Source organism: Oncorhynchus gorbuscha, linkage group LG08 (assembly GCF_021184085.1).
Source record: "Oncorhynchus gorbuscha isolate QuinsamMale2020 ecotype Even-year linkage group LG08, OgorEven_v1.0, whole genome shotgun sequence".
NCBI classification, from domain to species: Eukaryota; Metazoa; Chordata; class Actinopteri; order Salmoniformes; family Salmonidae; genus Oncorhynchus; species Oncorhynchus gorbuscha.
In genome coordinates, this window is record NC_060180.1 from 4,564,028 (window position 1) to 4,591,709 (window position 27,682).

At 44.8% G+C, this 27,682-nt stretch overlaps 1 protein-coding gene across 2 annotated transcripts; it reads left to right on the forward strand.

Moving 5' to 3' along the window:
- LOC124041114 (polyunsaturated fatty acid 5-lipoxygenase-like) lies at window positions 1–27,682 on the forward strand. Of its 2 annotated transcripts, XM_046358296.1 has the most exons (15): window positions 1–303; window positions 4,422–4,620; window positions 4,844–4,925; window positions 5,153–5,275; window positions 17,730–17,836; window positions 18,442–18,614; window positions 18,858–19,004; window positions 22,328–22,531; window positions 22,701–22,787; window positions 22,916–23,094; window positions 24,303–24,424; window positions 25,159–25,259; window positions 26,897–27,067; window positions 27,263–27,487; window positions 27,610–27,682. In XM_046358296.1, exons 1-14 carry the CDS (start codon window positions 154–156, stop codon window positions 27,440–27,442), a joined length of 2,025 nt encoding a protein of 674 aa, XP_046214252.1. In that variant the 5' UTR covers window positions 1–153; the 3' UTR covers window positions 27,443–27,487; window positions 27,610–27,682. The 2 variants fall into 2 exon arrangements, with proteins under 2 accessions (XP_046214252.1, XP_046214250.1); XM_046358294.1 differs by having other exon boundaries at window positions 27,263–27,682.

Sequence of the window (27,682 nt, forward strand, 5' to 3'; positions counted from 1 at the left end):
AGAGAGAGAGAGGTCTACGTATATTCATGAGCAGAAAGGGGAACTCTAATTTGGTCCAGACTCTCTCAAAGTGAACAACCAACACACTTGTAGTAGGTGATCATAGAGTTAACCAGTGGATATCTCCTGTCTATTCTGTGTGTGTTTACCACCATGCCATCCTACACAGTGATGGTGGCTACAGGGAGCCAGTGGTTTGCAGGGACTGATGACTACATATACATCACCCTGGTGGGAACAGAGGGCTGCAGTGAGAGGACTTTACTAGACAAACCATTCTACAATGACTTCGAGAGAGGGGCGGTGAGTTGAGTTACAGTGGCTTGTGTGGTTAGGGTTTTGTCTGTCGTGCTCACTAACCAGAGTTCGTGTTAGAGTGAGATTGAAGGTTTCACAGTGTGTGCATTACTTGAAAGACAGAGTTGACCTTGTTAATGAAAATCATTAGAAATATTGTACCTTCATCAGACTTGAGACCGGATATGTACTTAGTTAGAAAGCTTCCTCTGGTATTTGTCCTGAAGACTAAACTTCAAAAGAAAGGAATTGATTGTGCTCTTTAGGATGACTGATTACGAGTTGTGTAGACAATTACGTACACTATATATTCAAAAGTATGTGGACACCCCTTCGCATTAGTGGATTTGTTTCAACCACACCCATTGCTGACAGGTGTATAAAATTGAGCACACCGCCATGCAATCTCAATAGACAAACATTGGCAGTAGAATGGCCTTAATGAAGAGCTCAGTGACTTTCAACGTGGCACAATCGTAGAATGCCACCTTCCCAAAAGGTCAGCTCGTCAAATTTGTGCCCTTCTAGAGCTGCCCCGGTCAACTGTAAGTGCTGTTATTGTGAAGTGGAAACGTCCAGGTGCAACAACGGCTCAACCGCAAAGTGGTAGGCCACACAAGCTCACAGAACAGGACCGCAGAGTGCTACAGCGCATACAAATCGCCTGTCCTTGGTTGCAATACTCTCTACCAAGATCCAAACTGCCTCTGGAAGCAACGTCAGCACAAGAAATGTTTGTCAGGAGCTTCATGAAATGGGTTTCCATGACCGAGCACCCGCACACAAGCCTAAGATCACCATGTGCAATGCCAAGAGTCGGCTAGAGTCGTGTAAAGCTCGCCTCCATTAGACTCTAGAGCAGTGGAAAAATTCTCTGGAGTGATGAATCTTGTGGATGCCATGAGAACCCTATCTGCCCCAATGCACATTGCCAACTGTAAAGTTTGGTGGAGGAGGAATAATGGTCTAGGGCATTTTGTCATGCTTCGGGCTAGGCCCTTTAGATCCAATGAAGGGACATCTTAACTCTACAGCATACAATGACATTCTAGACAATTCTGTGCTTCCAACATTGTGGCAACTGTCGTGGAAATTTCCTGTATTTACCAAATCATGAGAGCAAACCACACACAAGTCAGAGTTAGTTATCACAAAGTCCATCTTTAATTATATGAGCTTCATCACAACCCTGTGACTCTCACATCAATTCAGTGTCTATCAATTAATTCTCTGAGAGTGCTTACACATTGCAACTGAGATCCTTTATAGCAAAGACACACATAGCCAGACAGCATTGGCCATAATTTATCGTTCAGCTTTGTCTCCTAAACTATGTTATTTTTTCAAACTCAGAACCATAAACAAATCCTCCATATCAACAGGCATATATCAAATCCATCCTATCTTGACAAGATCACAGAGACACATTTACTGGCACACAGACATTGTGGAGCCAAGAGATACACGCTTGACCGCTCCCCTCTCTCTGGCCCAAACAACTTAGTCTTGACATAGAACAGATAACTGCAACCCCGCCACAGTATTATACAAAAATAAACATTCTGATGAGAAGTAACTTACAAACATATGATGAATATAAAACATCTTACCTATTTTACCAACTAATTCTGATTATTCCCCAACACAACAGTTGGGGGAAAGTCCCTTTTTAGGCCTCCTTGCTCGCACACGCTTTTTCAGTTCTGCCCACAAATATTTTATGGGATTGAGGTTAGGGCTTTGTGATGGCCACTCCAATACCTTGACTTTGTTGTCCTTAAGCCATTTTGCTACAACTTTGGAAGTATGCTTGGGATCATTGTCCATTTGGAAGACCCACTTGCGACCAATCTTTAACTTCCTGACTGATGTCTTGAGATGTTGCTTCAATATATCTACATATATTGGATATATATATATATATAATTTTCCACCCTCATGATACCATCTATTTTGTGAAGTGCACCAGTCCCTCCTGCAGCAAAGCACCCCCACAACATGATGCTGCCACCCCCGTGCTTCACAGTTGGGATGGTGTTCTTCGGCTTGCAAGCCTCCCCATTTTTCCTCCAAACATAACGATGGTCATTATGGCCAAACAGTTCTATATTTGTTTCATCAGACCAGAGGACATTTCTCCAAAAAGTATGATGTTTGTCCCCATGTGCAGTTGCAAACCGTAGACTGTTATTTTTATGGTGGTTTTGGAGCAGTGGCTTCTACCTTGCTGAGTGGACTTTCAGGTTATGTCGATATCGGACTCATTTTACTATGAATGTAGATACTTTTGTACCCATTTCCTCCAGCATCTCCACAAGGTCCTTTGCTGTTGTTCTGGGATTGATTTGCACTTTTTGCACCAAAGTACATTCATCTCTAAGAGACAGAACACGTCTCCTTCCTGAGCAGTATGATGGCTGCGTGGTCCCATGGTGTTTATACTTGCATACTATTGTTTGTACAGATGAATGTGGTACCTTCAGGCATTTGGAAATTCCTCCCAAGGATGAACCAGACTTCTGGAGGTCTACAATTTATTTTCTGTCTTGGCTGAGTTCTTTAGATTTCCCCATGATGTCAAGCAAAGAGGCACTGAGTTTGAAGGTAGGCCTTGAAATACATCCACAGGTACACCTCCAATTGACTCAAATGATGTCAATTAGCTTATCAGAAGCTTCTAAAGCCATGACATAATTTTCTGGAATTTTCCAAGCTGTTTAAAGGCACAGTCAACTTAGTGTATTAAACGTCTGACCCACTGGAATTGTGATACAGTGAATTATAAGTGAAATAATCTGTCTGTTAACAATTGTTGTAAAAATGACTTGTGTCATGCACAGTAGATGTCCTAACCGACTTGCCAAAACTATAGTTTGTTAACAAGAAATATGTGGAGTTGTTGAAAAAACGAGTTTTAATGACTCCAACCTAAGTGTATGTAAACTTCAGACAACTGTTTATTCACAATGACATTCTAGACAATTCTGAGCTTCCAACTTTGTGGCAACAGTATGGGGAAGGCCCTTTCCTGTTTCAGCATCATTTTTTTATTTGACTGTTCCCCAGTGTAAGATCTGCCACAGAATGTGTTGCAGGATCAAGCCCAGCCCTGTAGAAACATCTGTCATCAGGTTCACACTGCAAGCTGAGAAAAGAGGAACCACTCCGTCAGTCAGTGAGGTTACACATACACTTGATGAGCTCTATTCTCTTAAATAAATTGTGCCTGAAATTGTGTTCCAATATGAGTCAAGGGGAGTAATCCATAGAGATGAAGTAAAGAGACTATACTGTGATTCGTTCCATTTACACATGGCTATTTACCTGGGTGTCACCTGGAAATACAATGGATTGGATTATATAATGCATTTTTTTAAGGCTCAAATCTCTTTACATTGATTGTCCTGTAGAAACTTGCCTTTACCATTGCACAGTACAGTACTAGATAAAAGGGTTACGCTCCGGTGCAGAGTGAGTCCTGGAGGCGCCATCACCACCATCGCTGTTACTTTGTATGAGGGTGGTATAAAGGAATCAGATTACTACATTCAATTCTCTGCTCTTTCACTCTAAGGAAGCAAAATAACAACATAAGGCCTATTGACAAACGTCTTCTACAGCCAATAGCTGATGAGTGACCTGCTCGTGACCTCATGGCCCATGAACACCACATGGAAGTTCAATAAAAAGCTTCCCTATCTGATCAAAATTGTCAACTTATTCTGGCATTAAAAGCTTCACCAGTGTCTGAATCTTGTTCACTAGATCCAGTTGTACTCTTTAGTTCAGGATGCATTGGCTGTATACTTCCTCTACTGCACTAACCATCAGTGACTCATGAGCTCATATCAACCTCATGCTGTCTCTTTCTGACTGTTTTATCTGGACCCCAGAAAGAGAACCGGGTGCAAAATGAACAGCTATGGGGATCCCAACAAACACAATAAACCTTGTTCAGTATAAGTCATTATTTTAATCACTTTCCGTAACAGTGATAACCTGGTAATGACTATTGTCCGTCCTCAGGTTAGGCTGAATCTGTGTCCGGGAATTAGCCCATTATGTTTACTCTATACAGGATGAGAGCAAGCTCAATCGCTCTAAACCTGGTTGTCCATCCTCAGGTGGACTCGTATGATGTGACGGTGGGGGAGAACCTGGGAGAGATGGAGCTGGTGAAGGTAGAGAAGAATAAGTACTGGGTTCATGATGACTGGTACTGTAAGTATATCACAGTGAAGACTCCCTCTGGAGACTACGTAGAGTTCCCCTGCTTCCGCTGGCTGGTAGACGACAAGGAGGTGGTCCTTAGGGACGGCAGAGGTACCTGTCTGTCTGTTGGTCGGTCACGTCTGTCTGTCTGTCTGTCTGTCTGTCTGTCTGTCTGTCTGTCTGTCTGTCGGTCTGTCGGTCTGTCGGTCTGTCGGCCTGTCGGCCTGTCGGCCTGTCTGTCTGTCTGTCATTAAACTGTCTCCTCTCCTTATCTTAAGGAACACATAAATAAATCCAGAAACATCTTCATTACGGGTTTTCACTTTTTTTTAAGCACGGTTGCCAAAGGATGACAAGACCAGACTGGAGAAGCAGCACCGACGTAAAGAGCTGGAGAGCAGACGGAAAACCTACAGGCAAGAGCTGGGTTTATGGTGTAGCACACATCTACATCACCAAGATGCGCTAAACAAATACATGTATTCAATGTATTGAACTAGTCAATGTTTTCTAGTATCCAATGCACTGACTTTATAAAGTGTAGCCTAACAGTAAAATATCTGTGCAGTGTTATGTAGTGTAGTCCTAATTCAGTAGTGCTGCTGAACGTGCTAGTGATTCTGTGATGTCCTGCTGTGTATAGATGGAGTGAGTGGCAGCCTGGGTTTCCTATGAGCATAGATGCCAACACACACAAGGAGCTTCCCAGAGACATCCAGTTTGACAGCGAGAAAGGAGTGGACTTCATTCTCAACTACAGTAAGGCGTAAGTACTGCACCCATACTACACTCTGTAACCATTGTCCTATCATTACAGGGTTACAGGTTCAAACCCTGCTACCTCTGTTTCCCCTCATCACCGTTTCCCCTCATCACTGTTTCCCCTCATAACTGTTTCCCCTCATCACCGTTTCCCCTCATCACCGTTTCCCCTCATCTCTGTTTCCCCTCATCACCGTTTCCCCTCATCACTGTTTCCCCTCATCACTTGTACACTCATCACTGTTTCCCCTCATCATTTGTACACTCATCACTGTTTTCCCTCATCACTGTTTCCACTCATCACTGTTTCCCCTCATCACTTGTACACTCATCACTGTTTCCCCTCATCACTGTTTCCCCTCACCACTTGTACACTCATCACTGTTTCCCTTCATCACTGTTTCCCCTCATCACTGTTTCGCCTCATCATTTGTACACTCCTCACTGTTTCCCCTCATCACTGTTTCCCCTCATCACCGTTTCCCCTCACCACTGTTTCCCCTCATCACTTTCCCCTCATCACTGTTTCCCCTCATGACTTGTACACTCATCACTGTTTCCCCTCATCATCACTGTTTCCACTCATCACTGTTTCCCCTCATCACTTGTACACTCATCACTGTTTCCCTTCACCACTGTTTCCCCTCATCACTTATACACTCATCACTGTTTCCCTTCATCACATCACTGTTTTCCCTCATCACTGTTTCCACTCATCACTGTTTCCCCTCATCACTTGTTTCATCACTGTTTCATCATCTGTTTCCCCTCATCACATCATCACTGTTTTCCCTCATCACTGTTTCCACTCATCACTGTTTCCCCTCATCACTTGTACACTCATTACTGTTTCCCCTAATCACTTTACTGTTCTTTATTTTACTCTTATTATTATCTATCCTGATGCCTAGTCACTTTACCCTGCCTTCATGTACATATCTACCTCAATACCTTATTATTAACTATCCTGATGCCTAGTCACTTTACCCTGCCTTCATGTACATATCTACCTCAATACCTTATTATTAACTATCCTGATGCCTAGTCACTTTACCCTGCCTTCATGTACAGTGGGGCAAAAAAGTATTTAGTCAGCCACCAATTGTGCAAGTTCTCCCACTTAAAAAGATGAGAGAGGCCTGTAATTTTCATCATAGGTACACCTCAACTATGACAGACAAAATGAGAAAAAAAATCCAGAAAATCACATTATAGGACCTTTTTATGAATTTATTTACAAATTATGGTGGAAAATAAATATTTGGTCACCTACAAAAAAGCAAGATTTCTGGCTCTCACAGACCTGTAACTTCTTCTTTAAGAGGCTCCTCTGTCCTCCACTCGTTACCTGTATTAATGGCACCTGTTTGAACTTGTTATCAGTATAAAAGACACCTGTCCACAACCTCAAACAGTCACACTCCAAACTCCACTATGGCCAAGACCAAAGAGCTGTCAAAGGACACCAGAAACAAAATTGTAGACCTGCACCAGGCTGGGAAGACTGAATCTGCAATAGGTAAGCAGCTTGGTTTGAAGAAATCAACTGTGGGAGCAATTATTAGGAAATGGAAGCCATACAAGACCACTGATAATCTCCCTCGATCTGGGGCTCCACGCAAGATCTCACCCCGTGAGGTCAAAATGATCACAAGAATGGTGAGCAAAAATCCCAGAACCACACGGGGGGACCTAGTGAATGACCTGCAGAGAGCTGGGACCAAAGTAACAAAGCCTACCATCAGCAAGGGCATTGAAAATGAAACGTGGCTGGGTCTTTCAGCATGACAATAATCCCAAACACACCACCCGGGCAACGAAGGAGTGGCTTCGTAAGAAGCATTTCAAGGTCCTGGAGTGGCCTAGGGAGTTGAAAGTCCGTGTTGCCCAGCAACAGCCCCAAAACATCACTGCTCTAGAGGAGATCTGCATGGAGGAATGGGCCAAAATGTGAAAATGTGAAAACCTTGTGAAGACTGACAGAAAACGTTTGACCTCTGTCATTGCCAACAAAGGCTATATAACAAAGTATTGAGATAAACTTTTGTTATTGACCAAATACTTATTTTCCACCATAATTTGCAAATAAATTCATTAAAAATTCTACAATGTGATTTTCTGGATTTTCTTTCCTCATTTTGTCTGTCATAGTTGAAGTGTACCAATGTTGAAAATTACAGGCCTCTCTCATCTTTTTAAGTGGGAGAACTTGCACAATTGGTGGCTGACTAAATACTTTTTTGCCCCACTGTACATATTTACCTCAAATACCTTATTATTATCTATCCTGATGCCTAGTCACGTTACCCTACCTTCATGTACATATCTACCTCAAATACTTCTTACCTCTGCACATTGATCTGGTACTGGTTCTCCCTGTATATAGCTCCACGTTGATCTGGTACTGATACTCCTTGTACATAGCTCCACGTTGATCTGGTACTGGTACTCCCTGTATATAGCTCCACATTGATCTGGTACTGGTACTCCCTGTATATAGCTCCACATTGATCTGTTACTGGTACTCCCTGTATATAGCTCCATGTTGATCTGGTACTGGTACTCTCTGTTTATAGCTCCACATTGATCTGGTACTGGTACTCCCTGTATATAGCTCCACATTGATCTGGTACTCCCTGTATATAGCTCCACATTGATCTGGTACTGGTACTCCCTGTATATAGCTCCATGTTGATCTGATACTGGTACTCCCTGTATATAGCTCCACATTGATCTGGTACTGGTACTCCCTGTATATAGCTCCACATTGATCTGATACTGGTACTCCCTGTTTATAGCTCCACATTGATCTGGTACTCCCTGTATATAGCTCCACATTGATCTGGTACTCCCTGTATATAGCTCCACATTGATCTGGTACTCCCTGTATATAGCTCCACATTGATCTGGTACTGGTACTCCCTGTATATAGCTCTACATTGATCTGGTACTCCCTGTATATAGCTCCACATTGATCTGGTACTCCCTGTATATAGCTCCACATTGATCTGGTACTGGTACTCCCTGTTTATAGCTCCACATTGATCTGGTACTGGTACTCCCTGTATATAGCTCCATGTTGATCTGGTAGTGTTAGACCTAGTCTTTCCAAAGTGGAGATTTACACATGGTTTAATGTGTACTCTCTACAGTGCTAAACCTACAGCAGGGCTCTTTCCAATGTGGAGATTTACACATGGTTTAATTTGTACTCTCTACAGAGCTAAACCTACAGCAGGGCTCTTTCCAATGTGGAGATGTCCATGTAGAAGACCCATGCTTGTCATAATAGGGCATTTTCTGTTTTTAGGGGCAAAATGTGTTTCTTGCATTGACACTTATGCTCTAAATGTCAGGTTGTCCAGGATGGAGCTGTCATCTAGTGAGGTGTTCCTCGAAATGTTTTTTTTATTGTTCTCAAAGGGACTTCTTGGTTTGAATAAAGGCTAAATGGGAAACAGAAATCCATTGTTGGCTCAGCAGGTGGGTGGTGAGTAGTATGTAAATGTGACTAAAAGGTAACTTGTTTTAAAGCTCTGTATGAAAGCCTGTGGAACAGGATAGTGCCTGTATGAGTAACCAGGGACATTTGCATGTATCCTACACATCACCAGACCTAAACACAAACACATATTGTTTCAATTTTTTATTAATTTTTTATTTTACCTTTATTTAACCAGGTAGGCTAGTGGAGAACAAGTTCTCATTTACAACTGCGACCTGGCCAAATTAAGCAAAACAGTGCGAAACAAACAACAACACATACACATGGAATAAACAAACATACAGTCAATAACACAATAGAAAAAATATAAAGTCTATATACAGTGTGTGCAAATGGCGTGAGGAGGTAAGGCAATAAATAGGACATAGTAGCGAAGTAATTACAATTGATCAAATTAACACGGGAGTGATGGATGAGGAGATGATGATGTGCAAGTAGAAATACTGATGTGCAAAAGAGCAGAAAAGTAAATAAAAACAATATGGGGATGAGGTAGGTAGATTGGATGGGCTATTTACAGATGGACTATGTACAGCTGCAGCGATTGGTTAGCTGCTCAGATAGCTGATGTTTAAAGTTATAAATATAAGTCTCCAGCTTCAGTGATTTTTGCAAATCGTTTCAGTCATTGGCAGCAGAGAACTGGAAGGAAAGGCTGCCAAATGAGGTGTTGGCTTTGGGGATGACCAGTGAGATATACCTGTTGGAGTGCATGCTACGGGTGGGTGTTGTTATCGTGACCAGTGAGCTGAGATAAGGCGGAGCTTATACTTATAGATGACCTGGAGCCAGTGGGACTGGCGACGAATATGTAGCGAGGGCCAGACTAGAGCATATAGGTCACAGTGGTGCGAGGTATAAGGGGCTTTGGTGACAAAACAAATGGCACTGTGATAGACTTCATCCAGTTTGCTGAATAGAGCAGCTATTTTGTAAATGACATCGCTGAAGTTGAGGATCGGTAGGATAGTCAGTTTTACGAGGGTATGTTTGGCAGCGTGAGTGAAGGAGGCTTCGTTGCGAAATAGGAAGCCGATTTTATATTTCATTTTGGATTGGAGATGTTTAATATGAGTCTGGAAGTAGAGTTTACAGTCTAACCAGACACCTAGGTATTTGTAGTTGTCCACATATTCTAAGTCAGAACCATCCAGAGTAGTTATGCTAGGCTGGCGGGTGGGTGCCGGCAGCGAGCGGTTGAAAAGCATGCATTTGGTTTTACTTGCGTTTAAGAGCAGTTGGAGGCTACGGAAGAAGTGTTGTATGGCATTGAAGCTTGTTTGGAGGTTAGTTAACACAGTGTCCAGAGAAGGGCCAGATGTATTCAGAATGGTGTCGTCTGCACAGGTGGATCAGGGAATCACCCGCAGCAAGAGCGACATTGTTGATATATACAGAGAAAACAGTCGGTCCGATAATCGATCCCTGTGGTACCCCCATAGAGACTGCCAGAGGTCCGGACAACAGGCCCTCCGATTTAACACACTGAACTCTGTCTGAGAAGTAGTTGGTGAAAAGGCGAGGCAGTAATTTGAGAAACCAAAGCTGTTGAGTCTGTGGATAAGAATTTGGTGATTGACAGAGTCAAAAGCCTTGGCCAGCTCAATGAAGACGGCTGCACAGTACTGTCTTTTATCGATGCTGGTTATGATATTGTTTAGAACCTTGAGCGTGGCTGGGGTGGATCCATGACCAGCTTGAAAACCGGATTGCACAGGGGAGAAGGTTCGGTGGGATTCAAAATGGTCAATGATCTGTTTATTAACAGGGCTTTCGAAGACGTTAGAAAGGCAGGGCAGGATGGATATTGGTCTATAACAGTTTGGGTCCAGAGTGTCACCCCCTTTGAAGAGGGCGATGACCGCGGCATCTTTCCAATCTTTAGGAATCTCAGACGATACGAAAGAGAGGTTGAAGAGACTGGTAATAGGAGTTGCAACAATGGTGGCTGATACTTTTAGAAAGAGAGGGTCCAGATTGTCTAGCCCAGTTGATTTGCACAGGTCCAGGTTTTGCACCTGTTTCAGAACTATCTGGATCTGGATTTGGGTGAAGGAGAAGCTGGGGAGGCTTGGGCAAGTAGCTGTGGGGGGTGCGGAGCTGTGGCCGGGGTTGGAGTAGCCAGGAGGAAAGCATGGCCAGCCGTAGAGAAATGCTGATTGAAATTCTCGATTATCATGGATTTATCGTTGGTGACATTGTTACCTAGCCTCACTGCAGTGGGCAGCTTGGAGGAGGTGCTCTTATTCTCCATGGATTTATCAGTGGTGACAGTGTTTCCTAGCCTCACTGCAGTGGGCAGCTGGGAGGAGGTGCTCTTATTCTCCATGGATTTATCGGTGGTGACCGTGTTTCCTAGCCTCACCGCAGTGGGCAGCTTGGAGGAGGTGCTCTTATTCTCCATGGATTTATCGGTGGTAACAGTGTTTCCTAGCCTCACTGCAGTGGGCAGCTGGGAGGAGGTGCTCTTATTCTCCATGGACTTTTCAGTGTCCCAAAACATTTTGGAGTTAGAGCTACAGAATGCAAATTTCTGTTTGAAAAAGCTAGTTTTTTCTTTCCTGACTGACTGCATGTATTGATTCCTGACTTCCCTGAAAAAAGTAGACAAATACTTTGGTTCAAACCTATCAGCTTACTGTATGCTTTTAATCTACATTATGAAATAAGGTGAATATGGGTGATGATGAGGTCCAACTTTCCTTTGATTGCTTAGGAGGGATAGCAACCTTGGAAACGGGTTGTCTGTCTTTGCTCTGTAGTTCCTCTGTAGTTCAGTTGGTAGTGTTATGCAGGTGAATGAGGACCCAAAAGCGACTTGGCGAAAACAGAGTCTTTAATCCAGTAAAGTAAATATTCAATACTCCTAGACAAATCGGAGCGGTAAATAAAGCATAAAGAACAATTCCACTCGTAATGACGAGAACAGACTGGAGACTCGATCATAAACTGCAGGTTGCCTCGGGAAGGCACTTGACCGTAGCAGACTCAGACACCTGCTCACCACGCAGCATCTGAGGGAAACACGACACGACAGGGCGATACAAAGACACAGCACGGTGAACAATATACAAGGATCCGACAGGACAGAAACGGAAAACAAGGGGAGAAATAGGGACTCTAATCAGGGGAAAAGATAGGGAACAGGTGTGGGAAGACTAAATGATTGATTAGGGGAATAGGAACAGCTGGGAGCAGGAACGGAATGATAGAGAGAAGAGAGAGAGAGAGGGAGAGAGAAAAAAGGGGAACAAACCTAAAAAGACCAGCAGGGGGAAAACGAACAGAAGGAAAAGCAAAATGACAAGACAATATAAGACAAAACATGACAGTACCCCCCCACTCACCGAGCGCCTCCTGGCGCACTCGAGGAGGAATCCTGGCGGCAACGGAGGAAATCATCAATCAGTGAACGGTCCAGCACGTCCCGAGACGGAACCCAACTCCTCTCCTCAGGACCGTAACCCTCCCAATCCACTAAGTATTGGTGACCCCGTCCCGAGAACGCATGTCCATGATCCTACGTACCTTGTAAATAGGTGCGCTCTCGACAAGGACGGGAGGGGGAGGGAAGACGAACGGGGTGCGAAGAAAGGGCTTGACACAGGAGACATGGAAGACAGGATGGACGCGACGAAGATGTCGCGGAAGAAGCAGTCGCACAGCGACAGGATTGACGACCTGGGAGACATGGAACGGACCAATGAACCGCGGAGTCAACTTACGAGAAGCTGTCGTAAGAGGAAGGTTGCGAGTGGAAAGCCACACTCTCTGGCCGCAACAATACCTAGGACTCTTAATCCTACGTTTATTGGCGGCTCTCACAGTCTGTGCCCTGTAACGGCAAAGTGCAGACCTCACCCTCCTCCAGGTGCGCTCACAACGTTGGACAAACGCTTGAGCGGAGGGAACGCTGGACTCGGCAAGCTGGGATGAGAACAGAGGAGGCTGGTAACCCAGACTACTCTGAAGCGGAGATAACCCGGTAGCAGACGAAGGAAGCGAGTTGTGAGCGTATTCTGCCCAGGGGAGCTGTTCTGCCCAAGACGCAGGGTTTCTGAAAGAAAGGCTGCGTAGTATGCGACCAATCGTCTGATTGGCCCTCTCTGCTTGACCGTTAGACTGGGGATGAAACCCGGAAGAGAGACTGACGGACGCACCAATCAAACGACAGAACTCCCTCCAAAACTGTGACGTGAATTGCGGGCCTCTGTCTGAAACGGCGTCTAACGGGAGGCCATGAATTCTGAACACATTCTCGATGATGATTTGTGCCGTCTCCTTAGCGGAAGGAAGTTTAGCGAGGGGAATGAAATGTGCCGCCTTAGAGAACCTATCGACAACCGTAAGAATCACAGTCTTCCCCGCAGACAAAGGCAGACCGGTAATGAAGTCTAGGGCGATGTGAGACCATGGTCGAGAAGGAATGGGGAGCGGTCTGAGACGACCGGCAGGAGGAGAGTTACCTGACTTAGTCTGCGCGCAGTCCGAACAAGCAGCCACGAAACGGCGCGTGTCACACTCCTGAGTCGGCCACCAAAAGCGCTGGCGAATAGAAGCAAGAGTGCCTCGAACACCGGGATGACCAGCTAACTTGGCAGAGTGAGCCCACTGAAGAACAGCCAGACGAGTGGAAACAGGAACAAAAGAAGGTTACTAGGACAAGCGCGCGGCGCAGTGTGCGTGAGTGCTTGCTTAACCTGTCTTTCAATTCCCCAGACTGTCAACCCGACAACACGCCCATAAGGAAGAATCCCCTCGGGATCAGTAGAAGCCACAGAAGAACTAAAAAGACGGGATAAGGCATCAGGCTTGGTGTTCTTGCTACCCGGACGGTAAGAAATCACAAACTCGAAACGAGCGAAAAACAACGCCCAACGAGCTTGACGAGCATTAAGTCGTTTGGCAGAACGGATGTACTCAAGGTTCTTATGGTCTGTCCAAACGACAAAAGGAACGGTCGCCCCCTCCAACCACTGTCGCCATTCGCCTAGGGCTAAGCGGATGGCGAGCAGTTCGCGATTACCCACATCATAGTTGCGTTCAGATGGCGACAGGCGATGAGAAAAATAAGCGCAAGGATGAACCTTATCGTCAGACTGGAAGCGCTGGGATAGAATGGCTCCCACGCCTACCTCTGAAGCGTCAACCTCGACAATGAATTGTCTAGTGACGTCAGGAGTAACGAGGATAGGAGCGGACGTAAAACGTTCTTTTAGAAGATCAAAAGCTCCCTGGGCGGAACCGGACCACTTAAAACACGTCTTGACAGAAGTAAGAGCTGTGAGAGGGGCAGCAACTTGACCGAAATTACGAATGAAACGCCGATAGAAATTAGCGAAACCTAGAAAGCGCTGCAACTCGACACGTGACCTTGGAACGGGCCACTCACTGACAGCTTGGACCTTAGCGGAATCCATCTGAATGCCTTCAGCGGAAATAACGGAACCGAGAAAAGTAACGGAGGAGACATGAAAAGAGCACTTCTCAGCCTTCACGTAGAGACAATTCTCTAAAAGGCGCTGGAGAACACGTCGAACGTGCTGAACATGAATCTCGAGTGACGGTGAAAAAATCAGGATATCGTCAAGGTAGACAAAAACAAAGATGTTCAGCATGTCTCTCAGAACATCATTAACTAATGCCTGAAAAACAGCTGGCGCATTGGCGAGACCAAACGGCAGAACCCGGTACTCAAAATGCCCTAACGGAGTGTTAAACGCCGTTTTCCACTCGTCCCCCTCTCTGATGCGCACGAGATGGTAAGCGTTACGAAGGTCCAACTTAGTAAAGCACCTGGCTCCCTGCAGAATCTCGAAGGCTGATGACATAAGGGGAAGCGGATAACGATTCTTAACCGTTATGTCATTCAGCCCTCGATAATCCACGCAGGGGCGCAGAGTACCGTCCTTTTTCTTAACAAAAAAAAACCCCGCCCCGGCCGGAGAGGAAGAAGGCACTATGGTACCGGCGTCAAGAGACACAGACAAATAATCCTCGAGAGCCTTACGTTCGGGAGCCGACAGAGAGTATAGTCTACCCCGAGGAGGAGTGGTCCCCGGAAGGATATCAATACTACAATCATACGACCGGTGAGGAGGAAGGGAGTTGGCTCGGGACCGACTGAAGACCGTGCGCAGATCATGATATTCCTCCGGCACTCCTGTCAAATCGCCAGGTTCCTCCTGAGAAGTGGGGACAGAAGAAACGGGAGGGATGGCAGACATTAAACACTTCACATGACAAGAAACGTTCCAGGATAGGATAGAATTACTAGACCAATTAATAGAAGGATTATGACATACTAGCCAGGGATGACCCAAAACAACGGGTGTAAAAGGTGAACGAAAAATCAAAAAATAAATAGTCTCACTGTGGTTACCAGATACTGTGAGGGTTAAAGGTAGTGTCTCAAATCTGATACTGGGAAGATGACTACCATCTAAGGCGAACATGGGCGTAGGCTTGTCTAACTGTCTGAAAGGAATGTCATGTTTCCGAGCCCATGCTTCGTCCATGAAACAACCCTCAGCCCCAGAGTCTATCAAGGCACTGCATGTAGCACCCGAACCGGTCCAGCGTAGATGGACCGACATAGTAGTACAGGATCTAGATGGAGAGACCTGAGTAGTAGCGCTCACCAGTAGCCCTCCGCTTACTGATGAGCTCTGGCTTTTACTGGACATGAATTGACAAAATGTCCAGCGAGTCCGCAATAGAGGCACAGGCGGTTGGTGATCCTCCGTTCCCTCTCCTTAGTCGAGATGCGAATACCTCCCAGCTGCATGGGCTCAGTCTCTGAGCCAGAGGAGGGAGATGGTTGCGATGCGGAGCAGGGAAACACCGTTGACGCGAGCTCTCTTCCACGAGCTTCTGTTATGCAGGTGAATGAGGACCCAAAAGCGACTTGGCGAAAACAGAGTCTTTAATCCAGTAAAGTAAATATTCAATACTCCTAGACAAATCGGAGCGGTAAATAAAGCATAAAGAACAATTCCACTCGTAATGACGAGAACAGACTGGAGACTCGATCATAAACTGCAGGTTGCCTCGGGAAGGCACTTGACCGTAGCAGACTCAGACACCTGCTCACCACGCAGCATCTGAGGGAAACACGACACGACAGGGCGATACAAAGACACAGCACGGTGAACAATATACAAGGATCCGACAGGACAGAAACGGAAAACAAGGGGAGAAATAGGGACTCTAATCAGGGGAAAAGATAGGGAACAGGTGTGGGAAGACTAAATGATTGATTAGGGGAATAGGAACAGCTGGGAGCAGGAACGGAACGATAGAGAGAAGAGAGAGAGAGAGGGAGAGAGAAAAAAGGGGAACGAACCTAAAAAGACCAGCAGGGGGAAAACGAACAGAAGGAAAAGCAAAATGACAAGACAATATAAGACAAAACATGACAGGTAGAGCATGGCGCTTATAATGCCAGGATAGTGGGTTCGATTCCCGGGATCACCCATATGTAAACACACATGATTGTAAGTCGCTTTGGATAAAAGTGTTTGCTAAATGACTTATACACTCAGTGTACAAAACGTTAATGACAGCTGCTCATTACATAGCCTGGTCAGTTGATGATCCCTTGTTCATGTCACTTCAATCAGTGTAGATAATGGGGAGGAGACAGGTTACATGTAAATAATGATTTTCAAACTTTGAGACATGGATTGTGTTTTCAAACTTTGAGACATGGATTGTGTTTTCAAACTTTGAGACATGGATTGTGTTTTCAAACTTTGAGACTATGGATTGTGTATGCATTCCATTCAGAGGGTGAATAGCCAAGACACATAATTTAAGTGCCTTTGAACGGGGTATGGTAGTAGGTGCCAGGCACACTGGTTTGTGTCAGAAACTGCAACACTGCTGGGTTTTTCACGCTCAAAGTTTCCTGTGTTTATCAAGAATGGTCCAGCACCCATTGGAGTCAACATGGGCCAGCATCCCTGCGGAACACTTTTTACGCCTTATAGTCCATGCTCCAACGAATTGGGGGGAGGGTGGTGCAACTCAATATTAGGAAGGTGTTCTTAATGTTTGGTCTACTCAAAGGTGTGATGAGGAACTAGAGGAAGTGGCTGGTGTTAGCATGCCATGTATTTATAGTTCTGAGAAGTGTTGGTGTCATCATGACTAACTGTGTTGCTATGGCTTGTTTGAATAACGGAATTTTTTGTGCAGCTGAATTATTTGTGCAGATGATTTATTTGTGCAGATGATTTATTTGTGCAGATGATTTATTTGTGCAGATGATTTATTTGTGCAGATGATTTATTTGTGCAGCTGATTTATTTGTGCAGATGATTTATTTGTGCAGATGATTTATTTGTGCAGCTGATTTATTTGTGCAGATGAATTTGCATTGATACCACCTTATCTGCAGAGAGCACAGAGTACAAAGGACTACATGCAGTACGTTGTGCTATTAAGACATTGCACAATGCTTGATGTAGATTTACCAGACTGGTGATGGGTAGGATTACATTCAAAGCATGATGACTGACCTCCATTGATAGTACCAATGTACCAATGACTAGTAAACATTACTCACCACGAGGTGAGTAGCAGCATTCTCAGTATCCCAAATGTTGTTGCCAAAGTACTGCAAACATATGTGCGCGTATCATAAGAAGGAAGGGAAGCGGTAACTCCATAAATGAACCCCTAACAACCAACGCTGCTAACGGTCTAATATCAGGTGGATTAGTGTGTAAAGAATGTGTACATACATCAGCAACTCTTGAATTGTCTTGTTTGTTGATCACATTGAAATGAGAAGAAAATAACTCAACATAAATCTTAGCTTCGCTTGACCATCCTGATCTCCCGAGATTACATTTTGTTTCTCTACATGGTATTGCAGAGGTCAGTCAGGAGGGTGGATCAGGAATCATAAATCTCCTGCAGCTAGATGATGTTGTCCTTTCCTCCCCAGGATAGAGAACCTGTGTGTGAACCAGTTCATGCACATGTTCCAGTCCTCCTGGAATGACTTTGCTGACTTTGAGCGGATCTTCGTCAGGATCAAAAACACCATCTCAGGTGTGTGGTCACTGTTTTCTCCATAGAATGTGGTCACTGTTTTCTCCATAGAATGTGGTCACTGTTTTCTCCATAGAATGTGGTCACTGTTTTCTCCATAGAATGTGGTCACTGTTTTCTCCATAGAATGTGGTCACTGTTTTCTCCATAGAATGTGGTCACTGTTTTCTCCATAGAATGTGGTCACTGTTTTCTCCATAGAATGTGGTCCCTGTTTTCTCCATAGAATGTGGTCACTGTTTTCTCCATAGAATGTGGTCACTGTTTTCTCCATAGAATGTGGTCACTGTTTTCTCCATAGAATGTGGTCACTGTTTTCTCCATAGAATGTGGTCACTGTTTTCTCCATAGAATGTGGTCACTGTTTTCTCCATAGAGTCCCCTTATGTAAGACCGGCACTATACTAGCTGTTTCTGCAATCATTCTCTTCTCCTCTTCTCCCCTCTTCCTCTTCTCTCTTCCTCTTCTCTCCTCCTTTTCTCCCCTCCCCTCCCCTCCCCTCCCCTCCCCTCCCCTCCCCTCCCCTCCCCTCCCCCTCCCCTCCCCTCCCCTCCCCTCCCCTCCCCTCCTCTCCTCTCCTCTCCTCAACCTATTCCTATCCTAGAGTATGTGATGCAGCACTGGAAAGAGGACTTTATGTTTGGATACCAGTACCTGAACGGCTGTAACCCAGTGATGATTCAGAAGTGCACCAAGCTGCCAGAGAAGTTCCCCGTTACACACAACATGGTGGCAGACTGTCTGGAGAGAGAGATGACTCTGGAGGAGGAGATCAAGGTAGAGACTGAACCCATAGAGATCCTATTCAATTATTCTAATTCCTAATTCTATGACTGATACACACACATGTCACATGTCACCTGCACGCAGTTGTGCAAGCATATACACATGCATGCACACATCACATCCACTCACTGTACCTGTGACAGATTGTACACACAAAAAGACAAGCCATTCAGAAAGACAGACTCGGAGGTTCATTCTAAGACATTCACCCCTTGTATTACGTGTTGTTTGCAGGCTGGTAACATCTACATAGCAGACTATGAGTTGATGGAAGACATCAGTCCCAACAGTACAGACCCCTGTACTCTACAGTACCTGGCTGCTCCTATCTGTCTGCTGTACAATAACAGCCAGAGCAAGATCCTGCCTCTGGCCATACAGGTAGGCTGTGTGCTTAGAAAAACACTAGGGAGCAGCTGGCTTGTGTTAACCCTAGCCATTAGCCAAATAGCTCAGCTGAACAACTGTTTGTGTCATAATAGTGTAAAGTTGAAGTCCTTTTGTCAATTGTTATAAGGGTCGTTCCACAAAATTAGTGGCTTTTGCATTCCTTTTATATTTTAAGTAGAAACTGTGCACAAATATTGCATAAAAATAATAAATAAAAAAGTGAATGAAGGCTAAAGTGTCCCTCTGTCAACCCTTTGTCACTTCTAGGAAGATTTTAACCAACTTCATCCCAAAAGTTATTCAAGTTTCACCATCATTGTAAAGCCCTAGTTATTTTGTTGCTTTGATAGTCATTTCTGAAGATGATTAGTTATTTAATGTGAATAGTGATTGGCTTGGGGGTTCAAGCTGTTTAGAAGCATCTTGGACCTAGACTTGGCGCTCAGGTACTTCTTGCCGTGTGGTAGCAGAGAAAACAGTCTATGACTAGGGTGGCTGGAGTCTTTGACCATTTTTAGGGCCTCACTCTTGACACCGCATGGTATAGAGGTCCTGGATGACAGGAAGCTTGGCCCCGGTGATGTACTGGGCCTTACGCACTACCCTCTGTAGTGCCTTGTGGTCAGAGGCCAAACAGTTGCCATACCAGGCAGTGATGTAACCTGTCAGGATGCTCTCGATGGTGCAGCTGTAAAACCTTTTGAGGATCTGAGGACCCATGCCAAATCTTTTCAGTCTCCTTGTGGGGTAATAGGTTTTGTCATGCCCTCTTCACGACTGTCTTGATGTGCTTGGACCATGTTAGTTTGTTGGTGATGTGGACGCCAAGGAACTTGAAGCTTTCAACCTGCTCCACTACAGCCTCGTCGATGAGAATGGGGGCGTGCTCGGTCCTCCTTTTCCTGTAGTCCACAATCATCTCCTTTGTCGTAACCAGGTTGAGGGATAGGTTGTTGTCCTTGCACCACATGGTCAGGTCTCATCGTTGTCGGTGATCAGGACTACCACTGTTGTGTCATCTGGAAACTTAATGGTGGTGTTGGAGTCGTGCCTGGCCGTGTAGTCACGAGTGAACATGGAGTACATGGGGGTGACTGAGCACGCACCCCTGAGGGGCCCCTGTGTTGAGGATCAGCGTGGCGGATGTGTTGTTATCTACCCTTACCAACTGGGGGCGGCCCGATAAGAAGTCCAGGATCCAGTTGCAGAGGGAGGTGTTTAGTCCCAGTGTCCTTAGCTTGTTGATGATCTTTGAGTGTACTATGATATTGAATGTTGAGCTGTAGTCAATGAATAGCATTCTCACATAGGTGTTCCTTTCGTCCAGGTGGGAAAGGGCAGTGTGGAGTGCAATAGAGATTTCATCATCTGTGGATCTGTTAGGGCGGTATGCAAATTGGATTGGGTCTAGGGTTTCTGGGATAGGGTTTCTGGGATAATGTCGTTGATGTGAGCCATGACCAGCCTTTCAAAGCACTTAATGGCTACGGGTCGGTAGTCATTTAGGCAGGTTACCTTAGTGTTGTGTTTGGGCACAGGGACTATGGTGGTCTGCTTAAAACATGTTGGTATTACAGACTTGGACAGGGAGAGGTTGAAAATGTCAGTGAAGACACTTGCCAGTTGGTCAGCGCATGCTCACAGTACACGTCCTGGTAATCCGTCTGTCCCTGTGACCTTGTGAATGTTGACCTGTTTAAAGTTCTTACCCACATTGGCTGTGGAGAGTGTGATCACACAGCCGTCCGGAACAGCTGGTGCTCTCATGCATGTTTCAGTGTTATTTGTTTCAAAGCGAGCATAGAAGTAGTTTAGCTCATCTGGTACTCTTGTATCACTGGGCAGCTCTCGGCTGTGCTTCCCTTTGTTTATTTTTATTATCCGTTATTTTATCAGGTAAGTTAACTGAGAACACATTCTCATTTGCAGCAACGACCTGGGGAATAGTTACAGGGGAGAGGAGGAATGAGCCAGTTGTAAACTGGGGATTATTAGGTGACCGTGATGGATTGATGGCCAGATTGGGAATTTAGCCAAGACACCGGGGTTAACACCCATACTCTTACAATAAGTGCCATGGGATCTTTAATGAGTCAGGACACCCATTTATTAACGTCCCATCCGAAAGACGGCACCCTACACAGGGCAGTGTCCCCAATAACTGCCCTGGGGCATTGGTATATTTTTTAGATCAGAGGAAATAGTGCCTCCTACTGCCCCTCCAACACCACTTCCAGCAGCATCTGGTCTCCCATCCAGGGACTGACCAGGACCAACCCTGTTGAGCTTCAGAAGCAAGCCAGCAGTGGTATTCAGGGTGGTATGCTGTTGGCTTGTAGTCTGTAATGGTTTGCAAGCCCTGCCACATCCGACGAGCTTCAGAACCGGTATAGTACGATTCAATCTTAGTCCTTTATTGACGCTTTGCCTATTTGATGGATCGTCGGAGGGCATAGCGGGATTTCTTATAAGCTTCAGGGTTAGAGTCTTGCTCCTTGAAAGCAGCAGCTCTAGCCTTTAGCTTAGTGCGGATGTTGCCTGTAATCCATGGCTTCTGGTGGTGGTATGTACATATGGTCACTGTGGGGACAACGTCATCGATGCACTTATTGATGAAGTCAATGACTGATGTGGTGTACTCCTCAATGCCATAGGAAGAATCCTGGAACATATTCTAGCAAAACAGTCCTGTAGCTTAGCATCTACTATGGCCTATTTATTGCCTTTCCTCCTCACACCATTTGCACACACTATATATAGACTTTTTCTATTGTGTTATTGACTGTACGTTTGTTTATTCCATGTGTAACTCTGTGTTGTTGTTTGTGTCGCACTGCTTTGCTTTATCTTGGCCAGGTCGCAGCTGACCACTTTTTATTGACCGAGTCACTGGTGATTCCTGCTTTAATTTATGCTTGCTAAGCAGGAATCAGGAGGATAGAATTATGGTCAGATTTGTCAAATGGAGGGAGAGCTTTGTACGCGTCTCTGTGTGTGGAGTAAAGGTGGTCTAGAGTTTTCTTTACTTCTGGTTGCACATTTAACATGCTGATACTTTTTGTTTTTACCTCTTAAGATGGGAAAACATGTTTTTTATCAAGTTGAACATGTGCTCTTTATGACAGAATGTTAAAATAAGTCAGAATTCGTTAAACTTCTCAAAAGGAACCGAATTGATGGAACGACCCGTAAGCTTACATCACGTTTCTTCACCATCTAGTAAAACATACCTCTCCTCTCCTCTTGCCATGTTCTTCCTCTCTCTCTTCCTCCTCATTCTCCCTCTCTTCCTCCTCCTCCTCTCTGTCCCCTAGCTGGGTCAGACTCCAGGGAAAGACAACCCTATCTTCCTGCCCAGTGATGGTCAGTATGACTGGATGCTAGCTAAGATCTGGGTCCGCTCCTCTGACTTCCACATCCACCAGACAGTCACACACCTGCTGAGGACTCACCTGGTCTCAGAGGTGTTTGGAGTGGCCATGTTCAGACAGCTGCCTGCTGTACACCCTGCATATAAGGTACACCAACTACACGTCGGTCTGTGCTTGAGTTTTGTTTCTGCTAATTTGACTGAATAGTTGATTCATTGATAGGTTGATTCTTTAACTCATTGATTCATGGATTGGTTAGTTATATATTTACTGATTGATTGATTGGTTGACTGACTGATGGTCTGTCCTACTCTAGTTGCTCCTTCCTCACATTCGTTTCACCATCGCCATCAACACCAAGGCCAGAGAGCAACTCATCTGTGAGTTTGGCATCTTCGATAAGGTGAGAACGTGTGTGTGTTTGAGAGTGAGAGCGAGAGCGAGAGCGAGAGAGACAGAGACATAGACAGATTCAATTAATGTGTCTCTCCCCAGATCAACAGTACAGTTAATGTGTCTGTCTCTCCCCAGGCCAATGGTACAGGAGGTGGAGGTCATGTTGAGATGATCCAGAAGGCCATGAGGTCACTGACCTTCAGATCTTTATGTTTCCCTGATGCCATTAAGGCGCGCGGGGTGGACAGCCCTGAGGACCTTCCCTACTACTACTACAGAGATGACGGGAACAGGGTCTGGGATGCCACCAAGAGGTCAGAGATCATAGGGGTGATGTGTGTGTGGGGGGGGGACCAGATCAATCACCAGGAAGAGATGCCAGGCGGTGGCTAACAGTCACCCTAGCTTCATGTCCACACACTGGCTCAACCCTCACACCTAAACCTATCTTCATGTCCACATCATTGATCAACCCTAAACCTAGCTTCATGTCCACATCATTGATCAGCCCTAACCCTAAACCTAGCTTCATGTCCACATCATTGATCAGCCCTAACCCTAAACCTAGCTTCATGTCCACATCATTGATCAGCCCTAACCCTAAACCTAGCTTCATGTCCAAATCATTGATCAGCCCTAACCCTAAACCTAGCTTCATGTCCACATCATTGATCAGCCCTAACCCTAAACCTAGCTTCATGTCCACATCATTGATCAGCCCTAACCCTAAACCTAGCTTCATGTCCACATCATTGATCAGCCCTAACCCTAAACCTAGCTTCATGTCCACATCATTGATCAACCCTAAACCTAGCTTCATGTCCACATCATTGATCAGCCCTAACCCTAAACCTAGCTTCATGTCCACATCATTGATCAGCCCTAACCCTAAACCTGGCTTCATGTCCACATCATTGATCAGCCCTAACCCTAAACCTGGCTTCATGTCCACATCATTGATCAGCCCTAACCCTAAACCTAGCTTCATGTCCACATCATTGATCAGCCCTAACCCTAAACCTAGCTTCATGTCCACATCATTGATCAGCCCTAACCCTAAACCTAGCTTCATGTCCACATCATTGATCAGCCCTAACCCTAAACCTAGCTTCATGTCCACATCATTGATCAGCCCTAACCCTAAACCTAGCTTCATGTCCACATCATTGATCAGCCCTAACCCTAAACCTAGCTTCATGTCCACATCATTGATCAGCCCTAACCCTAAACCTAGCTTCATGTCCACATCATTGATCAGCCCTAACCCTAAACCTAGCTTCATGTCCACATCATTGATCAGCCCTAACCCTAAACCTAGCTTCATGTCCACATCATTGATCAGCCCTAACCCTAAACCTAGCTTCATGTCCACATCATTGATCAGCCCTAACCCTAAACCTAGCTTCATGTCCACATCATTGATCAGCCCTAACCCTAAACCTAGCTTCATGTCCACATCATTGATCAGCCCTAACCCTAGCTGTTATTCTAACCCTAAGCCTACATTTTCTTTTGACCCTAGTTTTGTGTGGGACGTGGTGTGTATCTACTATGACAGTGACAACACAGTACAGAAGGATGAGGAGATCCAGGCATTTGTTAAAGATGTCTGCAGCTTTGGGATGCAGGACCTTGATTGCTGTGGTGGGTACAAACACATAATAACCACCAAACACTACAATGGCATAGCCCACTTTCAAATATTTGAGTTATCTGCAATACAAATACAGACTTATTATTTCTCTGGGTTGTGTTGAAAGACGTAGCTGACCACGCAGTAACATTATCGACATTTAGGTATGCAGACACCCTTGTATACAGACATGTACTTAACTTTTGAGTTGGCCAATAGCCTCTCTGTCAGGGACTGGTTAGTGGCTCACTGATGGAACAAGTGTCAAAATAAACATCCTGTGTTGCGCCCAAAAACTGTTTTTACATCCTGTGTTGGGCCTTTTACTTAACTTGGCGTTAAGCAAGGGCTGACCACTGCACTGCATCTCAGTGCTTGAGGCATCACTACAGACCCTGGTTCGAATCCATGGCTGTATCACAACCGGCTGTGATTGGGAGTCCCATAGGGCGGCGCACAATTGGCCCAGCGTCGTCTGGGTTTGACACATTAACTGTACTGTCATTGTAAATAAGAATTAGTTCTTAACTGACTTGCCTAGTTAAATTAAGTTTAAATTAAAAAATATTTTTAAAAATTACAAGGAGTCATTTAATGTCACTATTTATTTTTAATTGTTATATTTAACACTGCATTGTTGGAAAAAGACCCGTATGGAAGCATTTCACTGTTGGTATTCACCTGTTGTTAATGAAGCATGTGACAAATAACATTAGATTGGATTATATGGAAACCTTTTCTGCAGAGTTTCCCAAATCCCTGAAGACACGTGAGGATCTCACGGAGTACCTGACTGTCATCATCTTCACTGCCTCTGCTCACCATGCTGCTGTCAACTTCGGACAGGTAACATTTAGGGCTAGATTCAATCAGATTGACATCTGCATAGAGTTGTTTTGGCGGTGTAACTGTAGGTTTGTAACTTCTAACTCAGTAGGAATCTTTAGGGAGTGGTTTGTAACTTCTAACTCAGTAGGAATCTTTAGGGAGTGGTTTGTAACTTCTAACTCAGTAGGAATCTTTAGGGGGTGGTTTGTAAATTCTAACTCAGTAGGAATCTTTAGGGAGTGGTTTGTAACTTCTAACTCAGTAGGAATCTTTAGGGAGTGGTTTGTAACTTCTAACTCAGTAGGAATCTTTAGGGAGTGGTTTGTAACTCCTAACTCAGTAGGAATCTTTAGGGAGTGGTTTGTAACTTCTAACTCAGTAGGAATCTTTAGGGAGTGGTTTGTAACTTCTAACTCAGTAGGAATCTTTAGGGAGTGGTTTGTAACTTCTAACTCAGTAGGAATCTTTAGGGAGTGGTTTGTAACTTCTAACTCAGTAGGAATCTTTAGGGGGTGGTTTGTAAATTCTAACTCAGTAGGAATCTTTAGGGAGTGGTTTGTAACTTCTAACTCAGTAGGAATCTTTAGGGAGTGGTTTGTAACTTCTAACTCAGTAGGAATCTTTAGGGAGTGGTTTGTAACTCCTAACTCAGTAGGAATCTTTAGGGAGTGGTTTGTAACTTCTAACTCAGTAGGACTCTTTAGGGAGTGGTTTGTAACTTCTAACTCAGTAAGAATCTTTAGGGAGTGGTTTGTAACTTCTAACTCAGTAGGAATCTTTAGGGAGTGGTTTGTAACTTCTAACTCAGTAGGAATCTTTAGGGAGTGGTTTGTAACTTCTAACTCAGTAGGAATCTTTAGGGAGTGGTTTGTAACTTTAACTCAGTAGGAATCTTTAGGGAGTGGTTTGTAACTTCTAACTCAGTAGGAATCTTTAGGGAGTGGTTTGTAACTTCTAACTCAGTAGGAATCTTTAGGGAGTGGTTTGTAACTTCTAACTCAGTAGGAATCTTTAGGGAGTGGTTTGTAACTTCTAACTCAGTAGGAATCTTTAGGGAGTGGTTTGTAACTTCTAACTCAGTAGGAATCTTTAGGGAGTGGTTTGTAACTTCTAACTCAGTAGGAATCTTTAGGGAGTGGTTTGTAACTTCTAACTCAGTAGGAATCTTTAGGGAGTGGTTTGTAACTTCTAACTCAGTAGGAATCTTTAGGGAGTGGTTTGTAACTTTAACTCAGTAGGAATCTTTAGGGAGTGGTTTGTAACTTCTAACTCAGTAGGAATCTTTAGGGAGTGGTTTGTAACTTCTAACTCAGTAGGAATCTTTAGGGAGTGGTTTGTAACTTCTAACTCAGTAGGAATCTTTAGGGAGTGGTTTGTAACTTCTAACTCAGTAGGAATCTTTAGGGAGTGGTTTGTAACTTCTAACTCAGTAGGAATCTTTAGGGAGTGGTTTGTAACTTCTAACGGAGTAGGGTTATTAAGGAAGTGATTCGTGACACACAAGAGTAGCCGCTCACCGATATGTCAGCTCATACCGATTATTAAAACGATTATTTACTCTGTTCCATCTGACTGCACAATCCACTGTGTCATCATACGAGAGCACCACCTAGCTTCCCTTAGATGTTAATGTCTGCCTACTCTGTGTATTTCAGTATGACTGGTGCTCGTGGATCCCCAACTCGCCCCCCACTATGCGGAAGCCCCCTCCCACACAGAAGGGGGTGGTAGATGTGAAGTTCATCATCGAGAGTCTCCCTGACCGCGGCCGGTCCTGCTGGCACCTAGGGGCTGTCTGGGCCCTTAGTCAGTTCCAGGAGAATGAAGTAAACACACACACACACACACACACACACACACACACACACACACACACACACACACACACACACACACACACACACACACACACACACACACACACACACACACACACACACACACACACACACACACACACACACACACACACACACACGTTTGTCTGCTTTTATTCTGAATGTTAAAGAATGCCCCCCCAGCTGTTCCTGGGGATGTACCCAGATGAGCACTTCATAGAGAAGCCTGTGAAGGATGCCATGGAATCGTTCAGGCAGAGACTGGCAGAGGTCAGCAGTGCCATCAAGATCCGCAACGAAGGCAAGAAACTACCCTACTACTACTTCTCTCCTGACCGCATCCCTAACAGTGTGGCTGTCTGAGAGAGGGATGGAGGAGGGTGAGAGGAAGGATGGGAGCAAGAGCGAGTGAGTGATGGAGGGAGATATTGGGAACAGTGATTTATGGTGTTGTTTCTTACACAGTGCTATATGTATATTGTGCTATGATAAACACATACCCACTGATGCAATTCATCTTTTTTTGCCAGGGATTTTTAGAAACAGAAAGTGAATCATCATTGTTGTACAATTCAAATGTCAAATAAAAACTCTCAAAATGTG

Coding starts and splice junctions, on each gene's coding strand:
- LOC124041114 (XM_046358294.1), top strand. CDS start 154: ATGCCATCCTACACAGTGATGGTGGCTACAGGGAGCCAGTGGTTTGCA. Junction 17,837..18,441: donor GATCAAAAACACCATCTCAG/GTGTGTGGTCAC, acceptor TTCCTATCCTAG/AGTATGTGATGCAGCACTGG. Junction 24,425..25,158: donor GCAGGACCTTGATTGCTGTG/GTGGGTACAAAC, acceptor CCTTTTCTGCAG/AGTTTCCCAAATCCCTGAAG.